The following is a 16,626-nucleotide window of genomic DNA, read 5'->3' as shown; positions in this document are numbered from 1 at the left end:
CGACAGGTTTAGCGCTGCTGCAGGCCTATTCTTTCGACATCAGGACCTGCACGGGTCTTTAGCTCAGAGTTCTTCTCCTTTGAAATTAAAAGAACACTTATTCCAAGTGATTCTTTACATTTACGACATAATGTGAGGTGAAATGTTGCATGAAATCAGTCATTAACTTAAGCCAAATTATGTATGTCATTTGACCATAAAGTCAAAGGTCATGTTCAAAAGTCACACACCTTGGTACATGACAATGAACCTTGGCGTGAAATACCCGAATACAAACTGTCAGATATCTTAGTCATAAGGCAAAAAAGTTATGGCACAGGCAAAACTTTGGGTGGTATTTTGCCAAAATGTGTATCTTATTTGACCATGAGGTCATCTATTCTGGTACGCAACACTCCACCTTGAGAGGATATACCAACATACTAAATATTAGAAGTCTAGGTCAAACGACAAAAAGCGTTATGGTATGGACAAATTTTGTATGAATGGCGTCGAGCTTTGGTATGTTATTTGAACATGGGGTCAAAAGTCAAGTTCAAATGTCAACCACCCTAGTATGTGATGCCTGGCCTTCAGGTTTTATAATCCCATACCAAATATCAGATGTCTAAGTGAAAAGACAAAACAATTTTAGCCCATACAAAATTTTGTATGGTATTCAGCCAAAATTTTGTATGTCATTTGACCTTGGAGTCAAAGGTCAAGGTCAAAAGTTATCCTATCTTGAACATTACACTCTACCTTAATATGATTTACTTACATACCAAAAATCAGATATCTTGGTAAAAAGACAAAAACAATATGGCCAAGACAAAGTTTATTTATGGTATTTTGCCAAAACTTTTATGTTATTTGTCCTCGGGGCCAAAGATCAAGGTCAAAGGTCACCTACCTAAAACATTACTCCCTGCCTTGGTGTGATATACTTAAATGCCAAAGATCAGATATCTAAGTACAAAGACCAAAAATTAATAGTACAGACAAAATTATGTATCGTATTTTGCCAAAATTTGTATGTTATTTGACCTTGAGGTTAAAGGTCAAGGTCAAAAGTCTCCCACTCTGGTATGCGACAATCTACCTTGAGAAGATATACCAACATACCAAATATTAGAAGTGTAGGTCAAAAGACAAAAAAGTTATGGTCTGGACAAAGTTTGTATGAAAAACGTTAAGAAGAAGAAAAGTCCTTACAGGGGGTGATTTTGGGTCCAGATGAGCAAAAAACAAAGATATGCTACATATTTTTATTTTTGATATGTGTCAGTGGAGAGCACCTACTATACATCCATGCATACATTTAATATCTTCTTGTTCTTGTTAGCAAAACGGGTCTGAACATAGCATATTTCTGTACATTTCAAATTTTCAAAAATTAAGAATTTTTGTTGCTATGGTAACCAGATTTAAACCAATCAGATTGTTTTGTACTTTATTGTAAATTGTTTTTCCACTTACTTTATTAATATAATTATGTAGTTTGACAAATTTCCACCATTAGATATAAAAAAATACATTCAAATTGTGATGTTTTTGTGATTTTAGGCCCAAAATTGGTGGTTGCTAAGGAGTGGTCGTTGCTATGGTTACGGTGAAAACATTTTTCATTTTTTGATATTAATTCTTGTTTTTCCATTAAATCCTACATATTGCAAGTCAATTTGGTTCAAATGTCTGACATCGATAAATCACCCACTGCATGATTCTTAGGTGGACTACTACTTAAAAAAAAAAAAAAAAGACAACTCTTAAACTTACCTTTGGTGTTTTATTTTCTGTCAAACATGATTCCTTTGTATAGTGTCTCTATGTTGTGTCCCTCATTATAACGTTAGTTTTATCGTCGACGTTATAAACATGGAAGGATTTCCATTTTAATCACACCGTCATGATGAGTCGACGAATATCATTACAATAAGTATAAATTTCCAACTACATAAAAGTTTCGTTCTAGTCTAAAATGCCTTCTAACTCGATGTATTATCAAAATGAAAAACAGCACAGATGGTTTTCAGTAATTGGAAAACTTTAATATGATGCAAGTACATCAAACATGTTCAATATATTATATCTATTCGTTATAAGAGTATTGATAAACAGTATAAGGTTTGGAAAATACCTCTACAATATGTCAATAGATAACCTTGCATTGTAACAAATTGCAGGTTAGGGATTTAAATGCTGAAAAACAACTTTGTGTTTTCAACTTTAAAATTGAAAATATAAATATATAAAACGACAATAATACTGCACTGATTTGACATAAAACTTGTATACCGCGGCACTGGTTTCGGTCGAATTTATATTTCAAAGTGTTATATTTATTATTTTTAACGATAGTATCACATTTATTTCAAAATTGCTTCTTACAAATAGCATCAGGATTTCAAGCAAGTACTGACGCTTCTTGTTCAATACCACTAGTTGTTTAGGGCAACGCTACATGCAAAGGTAATACATAATACAAAATATATAAAGAAATTTTTCCATGATCTACGAATTTAAAATTCGAGCAGAACACTTAAAAATTAATATGCATATACCATCAATATGTCTTTATGAATTGCCGGAATACTCTCAACTTTTTATTATCTATATTTACTTAATGCTTTGATTGAACTCCTTCACAAATATTATAAATGTGTCAGTTGTCTTTTTTTCTCTGATTTATAATATGATTTGCATATAGAAAAATTTCTTATAGTTAGAAAAAAAATAATTAAACCAGAAGTATTTTTTATCAAAATTTTTGTATCCAATTACTAAATGCTTTAGCTTCATTTAAATATCAATTTTGTATTTACGAATCGAAAGGATGTCATGTATTATCTTTCAAAATTTAGTAAGGAATGGACACCACATGAAGTAGTGTTTATAATTTCCCAATTTTCTACAGTAGTTACATGGGTTACTATTAGTTACACAAATTTTGTTTGGTGAAATGATTTACAGCAACAATTTCCACCAAAAAACTTCATGCTTATTTCCCTGTAGAGAAAAGAAGACAAAATCATATATGTTTTTGTTGAACAATTTTCTTTTCTGCGTTCAAAATAACCTGCGTAACCTATTATTTAGATCAATAGATCCTTCCTTTTTCTTAGATACAATTGAGTTGTACAGCGTTTTATTTGTTTAAATGTTAACGTATGGTATACAGCAGTTAATCGAAAACCTATTTTAGTTTTATATTCACTTCAATCTTTAAAATTTTCAGTAGTTAATATTTTCAACCATTGATTTGGTGTGCTCTTTTTAAAGCATAAGTTTCTAATATCCAATTACTTCGAATTAAGAAATGTTGATACTATGTGTACCGTAATTAAGTTATACGTTTAATATCGTGACTTACTCCTCTTAGATGTTTCGACTGACAGAACAAAATAGGACAGATAGAGGACAACCCTGTCTAATACCCCTTGAGCTTTTAAATGCTTCAGATGTCTATCTATTATTAATTACACGTTTGAACTTCATTGTATTAAGTATTTACCGATGTGATAAAATAGTCATTAAATCCGAAATGTGTAAGAGTCGGTAACATGAAAAAAATTCCATTCGATGGAATCAAATGCTTAAACAAAATCAACAAATACTACAGCACCTTTAATTATATTAGTTTCTGTATAATCAATTATATCTTAAATTTGTCTATGATTGAATCCAGTGTATCTATTCACATAACCTGTTTGATCTTCATTAATGATATTTGGTAATATTTTTTCTGAGTCTTTGTACCAGGACATGTAAAAGGATCTTGATATCAATATTTAGAAAATATATTGGGCGATAATTGTTCAAGGATAAGGATTTCTTCCCCTTTTTTGAATATTAAGGAGAGAACACTTATTCTTTGCGAGTTAGGAAGTTTGTGTTCCATATAACCCTTATTTAAAATTTGCACAAGTTTGTATCAGAGATTGTCCCAAAATTCTAACAATATTCTCTCTAACCCTGGAGATCTATTAACTTCATAGCAAGAATAAATAATGTACATTTTTTGACTGATTTAAGACCATCACAAATCGACTTTTGTTCATTATTAAGCTTATGGTCTAATGGCGTCCCTGTATATACTTATCACTGAGTATTTTGTTGGGATATTTAGTGACATATAAGTATTCCATGATCTATAATGAAATTCCTTTTTGTTTGGTTTGAATTTCATAAACACACTGAGATGGTCAGTTGAGTTTATAATAGCCGGTTTTATTTTGCAGCATTCTATCAGAAGGATAAAATCATTTCTTGTTACATTACTTTTAAAAAAGTGTTAACTGGTTGTAAATTTACACTAGAACTTAACACTAGATTAGCTGTTGTTTTAGTGTTTCATTAAAGTCTACCTCTAATATTGGGATTCCTACTCCGTATTCTTTTATCATGCGATCAAACTTTTTGAGAAAAGGCCTACAATTTGGTGCATAAAGTCACGTTAATGTTATTATATCTTTTTCAATGTTCACTAAAACTACTCCCCTTACATCATTCCCAAATTTATCAATAAGCTTATAGTTGAATGTTTTTGTATAAGAATTGCCGAACCCTACTAGCACTCGGTCCGTGAGTACAAAATATATCAAACTTTGTATTGTTTCTGATGTCTTGTTCTATATGTTCCTGTGAAAAACCAACGGCGCGTTTCTGTGATTTCATCCATTCAAATACGCTATTTCTTTTATGTAATTAGTTTGAGCCCCATTTATGTTTAAAGTTATCAAGTTCATCAAAGACTGTACTCCCATAAAAATAAATTGCAACAACATTTAATTCAAATTCACAATGAGTTATCACATACCATATCTAATTCAGTACATAAATTACAAGTAAAATTGCAACACATATGTTCATACACTAATCTTCGTTCACAAAATACATAACATTTGAGCGTACACATGGCACATGTGTTTGTTCAACATAACATACTTATTAGTTCTGTATTGACAAAAAATCTAATACAAACAAATATGTACTTTATTTTAGGTTCCATGCTGATCCGTATTCCGAAATTCTCGGACACTTTTTAAATGACAATCGGATAACCTCGCGTAAAATGATTCACTTTTTCACGACTTCGCATTATTCTCTCATTTTTTAGAAGGTTGGCTGCAGTGTCTAAAGTAAATTTCGAACATCAGACGCTGTTTCGGAGCTTGCTGATTCAATATCATTAAGTTCACTTAACAATTCGGGTGCAACGTGGTTGTTAAAGATGTTAAGAAATTGAATGCGGGATACATGTACTTACCAGACATGGAGCGAATTACATTGCATTATAACACATTAAATTACCATTACCTTAGCTAAGTAATACATTGAGTTGCCATATTACGTTTTAAATGGTTTTATCGTCGGAGAGCCAAGCAAATAAATAAGATAACATGATACACAATCAAGACATTGTAAATCTATGGGACAAAGGCATTGTTGAGGACTCGCAACACTAAAGAAAATTGTTAAGTTTATTTTCAAATTGATCTTTCTTTGCCTGAGATAAGATTGCAAATTACAGGTAATTAACCTATTAAAATGTTGACAGGAGATAAGTATCTTTCTATCATTTATTTATTTATTTTTTTGTTTTTTTTTGTTTTGTTTTTTTTGGCAAATCTTTGATATTTACCTGTAATTATGGAAATTATTACTATCGAAACATCTATTGTATATTTTGTCTGTCGATGTCGGCATTCCTTGAAATCATCAATTTAACACAATCGGTCTTCTGAAATTATCATTTAAATTGTATTTACAACAGAGTTATAACTAATGGAAAGAATATATGTAATTGAATTCTTGCATTAAAATATTATGCCAATTAAATATAATTTCTTGGTTCTCATTTTTATCCTAGTCAATAATTCAAAACATATGTCCTTCATCATTGTTTCAATTTATGAATAGTGTTAAAATACGGTTTTCTTTGGATTATAAAAAGGGATAAATACATTGATTAAAATAAAACAAAGAAGCCTGTAAACAAAGATAGTACACTTTGAATAAAAATTCTTACCTTCCCATCCAAAAGCTAAATCTTTATTTATTTACAAATTTGCACAAATTTATTCTAATTTATGGGGATTTTAACGGACTACTAATTCATTAATTATCTCTCGATTGGATTGTGCAATGCATTACTCAATGGACTACCAGCATGTGTCATTCAGAGACTATATATGGTTCAGAACACTGTTGCACGAGTGGTAACAAGAAAAAAGAAACACGAACACATTACTCCGACACTTGAATCTCTCCAGTGATTGTCTGTACAGTACAGGGTGCAATACAAAATTCTGTTGTATGTGTTCAAGTCCATGAAACAAGAAGCGCCACTATATCTAAGTGAATTTATAAACTTATACAGGCCATCAAGATCATTAAGGTCTAAAAACAACTTAACACTTAACTCCTTGTGCGAACCAAAACCTACGAAGAAAATTCGATAAAGCGGCGGCCACCCTTCGGAACGCATTACCAAAAGAACTGCTAATGCAAAATCATTGTCTATTTTCAAAAAGAAGTTAAAAACTCAATTTTTCCCACAAGCATTTTTAGGCCCTTAATTTCGATTCTGTGATACTTAGTGCCATAGACGTTTGCTTGCTTTTGATTACTGAACCTTTGTTTTAACTGGTGATTTGTTTCTTTTATAATGTGTATGTTGTATGTTTTAGTAGCACATATATTTCATTTCAAAGTTATATTATTTACTGGACATATTTATTTTTTTTTTAATAAAGTTTCAAATTTTAAACTTCTATTTGATAATTTTTAAACAGCAAACTTATTTTAGACTTTTTACCAAATTTATTCAATATATATTTTTACTCAATTTGACTATGATTCATTTAAATATATTCTTGTTTTTGTAAATATTTCCATTTAGAATTACTAATTAACTAGGCAAGTTTTACTACTCAGATATATTTTTGTGTGTTAATGTATTATATTTTTATTAGTATGTATATTGTTAAACATGTGATGTGATGTAAAATCCTTTGAGTAGAATTGTTTTAGATTAAGCGTTATAGAAAAATTGTAATAATAAATAAATAAAAATACTAAGTTCGAATTTGTAATAATTGTCAAGTTTCTTTGTATGTAGAGTAGGTAACAGTATGGCAATGTAATTAATTTGTAGTTCGTGAAATACTATTATGTGTTTCTAGAAAAGCAGAAGACGCTTACCCTACCGGTGGACCGGTCCATGCCCCCAGTTTTTAGTGAGTCCGAGTTGCTCATTTGCTTTTGTTATTTTGTATGTATGATTTTAGTTTTACTCTATGTTCTTGGTTGTGTATGCCTGTTTTCCATGTCTGGTCTTTGTCCCTGGATTACTCTTACATGCATTTTTGTGATATAATGCATTGAATTACCATTACATGTAATGTAAAATTGGTGCACTACACATTATATTGAATTATTTGAAAAAAAAAGAAGAAACGCATTTTAATGCATTACCATTACACAATATGCCTAATACTTAAATGATTTGCTTTACAATCGTCTTAGATTATAAATATGATATTATTTTTTAAATACGACGTCAGTAAAAGGTATGTTCATAACCATAATTCTTGTTTCATGGAGTAGATTTCTTGTATAACACATCTTTAAATTGCATTAAAGTCATTATCTAAACATATTTATTTTGTTGAAGGTGAACCAAGAAAATATTGATAATGGTAATAAACAACGAGGTAGTTGGGATAGCCAATTAGAATTTATACTTACATGTGTTGGGTATGCAGTTGGCCTGGGAAATGTGTGGAGATTTCCATATTTATGTTTTAAAAATGGTGGAGGTAAGAAATAACTGTCTCCTTTATTGGCTAAAACGTATACAAAACTATTATTCTGTACAAATGACCTAGTTTTTTTTCGAAAATGATATAGTTTAAAATTGGTGTTGGCTTATAGTCAGTCTTCATTTGTAATGCGTAAGGGAACATCCATACATTAAGAATTTTGGGAAGAAGTGGAACATTCGAAGATTGCAAATTTTAAGTTTTGAAGAAAGAAATCATTTTTTTTTCTGTTAATTCAACTTGTAATAAATCAATCACTACAGATTCCTTCTTTTTTTCACTGATGTTACGGATTTACTGTACAACATCCAAATTTTCACCTACAATTATTTCTGATCCTTTTTTACAGGGGCATTCCTCATTCCTTATTTCATTTGTCTTTTATTGATCGGAATACCTTTTTTCTACATGGAAGTTTGTCTTGGCCAATTCAGCAGCTTAGGGCCAATAAAGATATGGAGACTTAATCCTTGGTTTAAAGGTAATCTTAAAAGCGTTACATATTTCAATGACGTATTTTAAGACCTTGTAACATTCATTTTTACAACCTTATTGTAAACGTAAAAACCAGGCTAAGTTGTAATACAACAAAAACTGCAGAGATTTTTTTCTCAGGCGTAGTAAAAATAGAAGAAAAAATAATGAATCTACCCCATCCTCAAATATTGAATCATAAGTATTATGAAATTTAAAAAACCTTTTGACATTAACTTATGTGACTTTTTTCTGTAAATATTGACATGTACTAAAGTACTAAATCCAAATTTTGATATGATCAAATATGTACCACAACAAGCACGTTCTACCTCTAATTTTCTGGTATTTTCATTTTAACACAGGTCTAGGAGTATCTATGGTTACGATATCCGGAACTATAACTGTTTACTACGCCGTTATCATAGCTTATTGCACATATTACTTCTTTGGATCAATGCAGATGGAAGTTCCATGGAAAACATGTGACCAATCTTGGAGCACGTGCTACTGTCGCGATGGCAACCAGAATAATACGTCTGTAGATCCCTGGAATGGGACAAGAAAAGAATGTCGTAAGTTGAGCATCGAATCTTTGATTGCAAATATTTTTTTGATGTGAAACAACATTAAAAAGGTAAAAAAATATAAAACAAAATGCCATGAAATGTAAATTTGAGGATGTCCATTATTCATAGAGGCCTATAAAATTTTTCCATGATCAGCAAAGATTTTAATTATTATTTGCAACGTCACTTTTTCTTTGCAATTTTTATAACAACTATGTGTTTGTACAAGTACATGCGTCTCAACATATTTATTAAGATTTACCAAAAGTTATTAAGTATCAGCCATGAGTTTAAGTAGCGTTGACATTTCATAAACTTGCAGTCGTCTTGAACATAACCTGTTATTTATTTATTTATTTATTTATTTATTGTAACTTTGTTATGTTTAGTTCGCACAACTAGACTTCACCAAATAAGTAATAAACATAACGAGATTAGATTTCTTACGGTTGTACAAAGATCTTCAGCAAGCACCTTCTACACCACGTATAATATAGGCAATATACTATTGTATTTTTTGTTGTTTTATTTCAGTAAATATAACATATTTTGAAAATGAAACACATTCTCCAAGTACAGAATATTTCAAGTAAGTCAAAACTGAACAAAAGTATGCATGCTTTTCAAATTATTAACGTGGAGATTAACACATCAAGTACAAATATAAGCTTATGAAGCTATTTATCGCTTTGTGTATGCGCATCAAAAGATTGAATTTTTGGGTGCATTTGACTGATTAGAATCAAATAAATAATCAGGAGGCATCTGCAGATCTTGTTCAAATGTTAAAAAGATAGGTCGTAATATAAGATGGCTACAAATAATAAATTCTTTCAGAAATAGTTATCTTATATCTATAACTATATAAATATAACATATGTTCTATCATTTTCATGAAACTACTGCCCACCATCTCCCCCATTAGAACAGATATGTTGTACTCATTTAAACACTGGTCGGTTTCTCAATGCTAATTTATACACTAACGTTATACTATTTCAAGTCAATGTTATGATATTTGGTGGAGTCCGGCTGTCCGCATATTTTCTGTCGGATACAGTATGTTGTTTACTTTTTCTCAGTTTATTTCTTGTTCTATAGATTTTCAACAATTAGTTTCCTCAATTGTAATTCCTTTTCCATTTTTTAACACACTTAAACAACACTGTTTTATTTTGAGTAAATGTAGTTTATTCTTGTTTCAGTAACAGGGTTTTACAGTTAACATCAGGAATTGATAACATACAAGAACTGAAATGGGACGTAACTCTATGTAATCTTTTAGTGTGGCTCATATCATTGATGGTACTTTCAAAAGGAATTAAATCACTCGGAAAGGTAAGGGGTGTTCCCTTGACTACATACATGAAACGACACTTTGTAATAAATCTATTCTACTCGAACATTTCATTTTAATGCAATTAAATGCATTTTTTTTAGTACAAAGATTTATTTTCATTGGTGCTTAGTACTCAATTGGTAGAAATGATCGATATTTGTTTTGACCTCGTACACATTTCTTTGTTTGAAAAAAAACTATTCATTGACCTTAAAACCAGAACTTCTACATTGTCAAAACGCCTATATTTTCAGGTTGTATATTTTACTGCTCTGTTTCCGTATGTCCTTCTGACAGCTTTACTTATTCGTGGATTAACATTGGATGGTCATATGGATGGATTAAAGTTCTATTTGACAGCTGACTTTGAAAAACTTACAAAAGCAGAGGTTAGTTGTATGATGCAAACAATAAACCAACACTATATTCATACTATCATTAGTACATTAGATTGTTTTCCTTTCCAACTAGGTAGAAATCCGAAATATTTTTTCTGTAATTATGAACAACGTGGTTAAAAATTAATGCTTTCTTCCAAAGACTTTTTTCCCCCAAATACTAATACGAAATGCATAATTTCATATTTCATAAATTTTATATCCTTAATCTATAATTAAATCGAGTCTAGTATTATATTTTCTTTTTTTACAACAAGGTTCATATATTTTAGAAACAAATAAACTATTAAAAATGTACATGGTTTCATTAAGGTCTGGAGCGATGCCGCTGTACAAATATTTTACTCCATTGGTACATGTGTTGGTGGATTGATAGCAATGTCTAGTTATAACGAATTCAACAGTAGTGCACTGAGGTACACTCTATCTATCATATACAAATAGTCAAATAGTCAAATGTAAGTGTTCTGCAACACATGTACATAAAAATATGTAATGTACAAGGTATGAACATTTTATATTACAAATCAAAAACCTGATACAGGTGTACGAATTATACCATGTGATTTGTTGCATTTGATATTTTAGTAAAATATTTCTTTTGATAAAAATTAATCGAAAGCTTTATGTTAGTTTCTATCCAATAAGATCACTAACGATTTTCCGTATCACATCGACTAAGAGGTCCTTACTTAGAAGGTTTGACAATAAAACGAAATAGGGCAGCCCTATACATTGTTTGGGATTAAGATAGACGAACAACAAAGAAAAATGATAAAGTTAAAAAAAATGTTCCCAAGTTTAAAAGAATATAAATGATTGATTTAGACATACACACAAATAGTCATACTATTTGTAAAGAAATGTTTTATTGAAAGTGTTATTTTGTGACATTAAAAAATGTATGTTGTGATTTCTTTTCTGTTTTTTGTTTTGTTGTTTGCTTGCTTTTGTATTGTATATTGTAACATTCAATTTGATATGTTATTTTCCTAATTAACTACTGCAAATGTATCTTTCTATATGGTTGTTAAAATTGACAGAGATGCTGTAATGATTCCTCTTATCAACTGCTTCACTAGTTTCTATAGTGGATTTGTAACATTCTCAGTTCTTGGTTTCATGGCTCATCAGAAAAATACAACTGTCGCAGAGGTCGCTGAGGGAGGTAAGAATTCATTTTTTCATATGAAAGAGTAATCAAGGGAACTAATATTCCAAATCAAAATCGGAAATCAAAAGAACGCAATCAAGGGACAAAGACCAGACAGGGAAAACATACACACACAGCAAAGAACATAAAACGTAAAACGAAACAAAAGTTTATTTGCTACTCGCACTGACAGGGTAAGCATCCTCTGCTTTCTAGAAACACCTGCCGAATTGCTCATAAAAAAGCAAGTCCGGGTCGAGGAAAGAGGAAAGGAAAACTATGACACGTTGAACAAGTAGCTTCACATGGTGCAGATGAATACACCGAAACGATCCACGAGTTCATAATGACGGCCATAAAACGTCTGTAGTGATGATGAAACCATTAAAACATATAAGATAACAAGAAAACATTTATTACATTTTTCTGTTGCAAAATTAATACTACGATTGATCGTTATTTGATTTTCATTTCTGTAAGTTGTTGATGTATAGCTCATTTATGTATTTACCCCTGTTTGTCTCTGTATTTTATCTAAAGACGTTGACTATCCTGTGTATCCAGAAGCATTTACATAGATGATTATGTCCGATTATGCATGGTCTTTTTGTTGTTGTATTTTATTTAAGGTCCTGGACTGGCCTTTGTCGTGTATCCAGAAGCTTTGGCACAGATGCCACTGTCCCCATTATGGTCAGTTTTGTTCTTCCTGATGATGATGATGTTAGGTTTTAGTTCCATTGTAAGTATTTGAGTGAAGCAAAACCTATGTTTAGAATAAAGTATGATTGAATTGTGCTTTTTTACCATCCATTGGTTGGTAGAAATACTTCGATAATAAATTCAGAAATGAAATCAACAGAAGAAGCAAACCAGACACTGAAAACTATCATTTAACCTTGGAAGTTCGAAAAGGTACACTGTTTCGATTTATAAACACGTTTTCGTTAGGAAGGTGTACTGATATTACTTGCTGAATATTTAGCTTGGTATCAATTTTCCAATACGTGTCATTTCCTTAATCCGAGAAAAGAAAATTGTTATTTTTTTTAAATGTGAATAATTGCAGTTTTCGATGGTAGAAACAGTTATCACCGGCGTCTACGACCAATTTGAAGACTCCATGAAGAAAAATGAGAAGCGATTGTATCTATTTCGAGTTTTTGTTTGCATGGCGTTCTTCGCTCTTGGACTTCCTATAACTACTAAGGTATACTGTATATTCAATGTTACGGAAAGAGCGTAGATGAAATATACTAAGTAGTTTGTGAGATTACTTCTACGGTAGTAGTTTATAATATACAAATAAAGCTAACAAAAAAGTGTAATAAAAACGCATGTGTACAATAAGGTATTTTCAAGTGCTATTAGCAGGAGGTTTAATTAGCCATTAACATAAAACCTTGCTGAACCAAACATTTCTCTTTTGAATACCTGTCTGGAAATAGTGTCCTTAGTCAGGAACATAGTGGTTTTTTTAACATTTTTACCGGTTTATCCTTGATTTTGCCAGTTCCCGATTTGTGATTATGAAGTTTGTAATGTAATGTCAATAATGACTGTACTTTACGCTATTATAGGGAGGTCTTTATGTACTGAATTTGGTAGATAGCTATGTGGGAGGATTTCCATTGTTGATTGTGGGTATAGTTGAAATACTCGTAGTAATTTATATTTACGGTGCATCATACGAAGCTGAGAATATCAAGGAATGTCCCGTTTGTTTCCTAAAAGGTTTGTATAATCTTGTTTAATAGAAGTGTCGTAAGGGAAGTGTTTTTTCTTGTGATAGGAAGCACAAATATCAGTTTACAAATAACAGAACAATATAAATTATGGCTGAATAGTTGGAAGGACAGAGGTTTAAAAGATGATTGAATGTATTCTGAGATTAAGAGTGGAGTGAGTATATGTGAGTTTACTCTCTTTATTTACTCTGATATATGCATTTAACTGCTGTAGTGTCGAATACTATTTATTATGGGCGAAAACAAAGTGTTCTTGTGTTCGTTTAAAAGGTATTTTGTTAAAAGGGTCTTGATTTCCACTTTATACTGCGTTTTCTTCAAATGTCTAATCACAAATTTGACCAAACACTAGAAATTTCAGATTTGAGAAAGATCCATGTTATTGTTATTCTTTTCAGGTCTTTTTCACTTCAAGAGCAACATAGAATTGATGATGGGGAAAAGTAAATTAACAACCATTTCATTTTATTTCTTTGGAATAGCATGGTGTCTAGTAGCGCCCATTATACTAATTGTAAGTGTATAATGAACGAGTAATCAAGGAAACCAAGGTTCTAGATGAAATCAAAGAATGTAATCCAGGGACAAAGACCAGACATGGAAAACAGACAATCACAACAAAGAACATAACGTAATTAAAATAATACATACAAAGTAGCAAAAGTAAATGAGCAACTCGGACACCACTAAAAACTGTGAGCATGGACCAGGTGTACTGGTAGGGTAAGCGTCCTCCGCTTTTCTAGAAACACCCACTGAGTTGCTCATAAAAAGTCAAGTTCGGGGTAGACAAAAGAGGAAAGGAAAACTATGATACGTTGAACAAATCAGTTTTCATGGTGCAGATGGATACACCGTAACGATTCACGAGTTCGTGATGACAAGCATAAAACTTCTATAGCGATGACTTCTATCTTACTGCGACATAACCCTGTTCCAGAAGATTAATAATTGTAAGAAGTCTATCGCGATAAAAAAAAGTCTGGGCAGTTATGGCAAGCTCTGGCATAACGTATTAGTTGTGATGTGAAAACTCCATACGTAAGTTCTGAATGGATCTTGCCATAGATGAAAGGAAAGTTGACAATTATGAATGAAAGTCATCACGTTTGTCGTAAATATTGGTCAATAATTTTCCTTTACATCGACCTCTAAGTGTATGTCAAGATATGAGGCTGACTTCACAGTGTCTGTAGTATCCTTTATCGCAAGTCCTTTGGATGTAGAAGCAATGTATCAAATCCCCGAAACTAGGATTGTTTAAAGATAATACGTCATCTATATAGCAAAAACTGAAATTAAGGATGTAGCCAAACGATTTCTTTCTTTCGAATCAGATTAGCTGTTAAGTCAGCCTCATAAGAGTGAAGGAATAGATCAGAAAGTAGAGGAGCACAATTTGCTCCCATTTGAATGCCAACCATTTGTTGAAAAACCCGTCCACCACACTGGACAAATATGTTTTCGATAAAAAAAAATTCCATGAAGACATCCTCTTCTGTATCTTTGGAAGATGATTTAGAATTATTTTTACAAAGTATGAGGAATCTCTACCAAGAATTATATATTTGCATATAGGTGTACCATCCTTTTTTGAATAAAAACAACGTTTTACAAGAAAGGAAGAAGTGCGTAGACTTCATGTTGATATATAATTTGTTTAGACATAAGAATAATAGAGATTACAGTTTACATCTACTTTGTATTATATAACCACAAACAAATAGATGCGTTTTTTAAGTAAATCATGTATATTTGAGATAGTATATGAATTCAAAATTTATGACTTTCTTTGAAGTACTAAAAAAGGGTTTAAAAAATCAGAGAAAGTATACATATAGACTGTTAATTACTATGTGTTATACATAAATAGTCGTAAGAGTAAAATCTTTGACAAATTTTAACGTCACAATACGTTTTCTTATTGTTTCCATTGAAAATTTCGATAAATTATCGACTTACACCTTAAACATTTTAAAAGGACATGGTGGCTTGATTTAGATACATTCGTTCACTCGATCCGACACACAACTTTCAATAAGAAGGAACCCTCTCGTTATCTGACAAAGTTTAGTGTTCACTTATTTAATAAGCTTGTTTCTTTTGAAAGCTTGTGGTGATTTTCAAAGGTTTCCAGTATGAACCTATCAAGTTAGGGAGTTATACCTACCCTGACTGGGCAAATGTTGCTGGCTGGATGATTGTCATATTCTGTCTTATTCCTATTTTTATATGGTCAATGTACTACTTCATAACAAAAGATATATCACAGGTAAGGAACAGTTTAACTGGCATTATTATCACTGTATCAATTGTTACATTTTTTGGGGGGAAGAAGTATTGCTAGTATCTGCATTTCGATTGGTGTAGGATTATTTCAGTTTAAAAAAAAACAAGAGTAATATAAATTTTGTTTAATTGATGTAAAAAAAATAAAAATTCATCAAAGTGATAAGTTTGGTATATAAAAGAAACCGAATTGACCGGTCATTGCGGGAAAGAAATTGAATTCTAGATAGTGCACTATCTCTCTTCAAAGCTCACAAAATCACACCTGTATCAGACACTTTATCATGGGAACATTTGCACCTAATGTATTTGTTTTTTTTGTTTTTGTTTTTGTTTTTTTTTAGTTTTCCACCTTTTCATATTGAATGAATAGATATTACACTTGCTTGTTATCTTCAGGGATGCCGCCCGAAGAACACATGGGGACCTTCAGAACAACCCAAACCAGAATGGTCGTATTTTGTTCATCCATTTAAAGAATCAAAAAGCAATATCAATCTAATAAAATCGGGAAATGTCATTGCCCAGCTTCATGTTCCATCGAACCAATCTAAGTCGTCATCTTCGAGCTTTCTTCATATCCCTACAGACCCACCAAGGTCAAGGTCAGCACCAATCATACTAGAGATCAAATGAGAATGTGCTGCATGACTTGAGTACTTCCTATCAGTTAAGGAAGGTTGGTATTCATTGTTAGTACAATTATAACAAAATGATATGGTAGTATAATGAAAGGAATGAAAATATTAATTTTGAAATTATGGTTTTGTTTTCCATGGCTTATGAATTTACACCCAGTCATGTATCTGTATAAGACATGCAGGTTTCAAAAATAAAATATCTAAAGATTA

General features: G+C 31.4%; 1 protein-coding gene across 1 annotated transcript in view; it reads left to right on the top strand.

Moving 5' to 3' along the window:
- LOC148627208 (sodium- and chloride-dependent glycine transporter 1-like) overlaps nt 1-16,626 on the top strand; it is a 24,726-nt gene extending 8,100 nt beyond the window's left edge. Inside the window, exons 2-15 of the mRNA XM_088569587.1 lie at nt 7,658-7,802; nt 8,155-8,286; nt 8,645-8,854; nt 9,383-9,437; nt 10,054-10,186; nt 10,442-10,576; nt 10,898-11,001; nt 11,629-11,753; nt 12,368-12,480; nt 12,808-12,948; nt 13,319-13,472; nt 13,885-14,000; nt 15,597-15,758; nt 16,175-16,626. Of these exons, the coding sequence (XP_088425713.1) occupies nt 7,658-7,802; nt 8,155-8,286; nt 8,645-8,854; nt 9,383-9,437; nt 10,054-10,186; nt 10,442-10,576; nt 10,898-11,001; nt 11,629-11,753; nt 12,368-12,480; nt 12,808-12,948; nt 13,319-13,472; nt 13,885-14,000; nt 15,597-15,758; nt 16,175-16,411 (1,962 nt within the window). The 3' untranslated portion in view covers nt 16,412-16,626. The remainder of the gene's footprint in view (nt 1-7,657; nt 7,803-8,154; nt 8,287-8,644; nt 8,855-9,382; nt 9,438-10,053; nt 10,187-10,441; nt 10,577-10,897; nt 11,002-11,628; nt 11,754-12,367; nt 12,481-12,807; nt 12,949-13,318; nt 13,473-13,884; nt 14,001-15,596; nt 15,759-16,174) is intronic.

Source organism: Perna viridis, chromosome 1 (genome assembly GCF_037379345.1).
Source record: "Perna viridis isolate PV_CMFRI_1.1 ecotype Kerala chromosome 1, ASM3737934v1, whole genome shotgun sequence".
NCBI lineage: Eukaryota > Metazoa > Mollusca > Bivalvia > Mytilida > Mytilidae > Perna > Perna viridis.
Note: the sequence above shows the minus strand (reverse complement) of the source record. Positions and strands in the feature narration are given on the sequence as shown.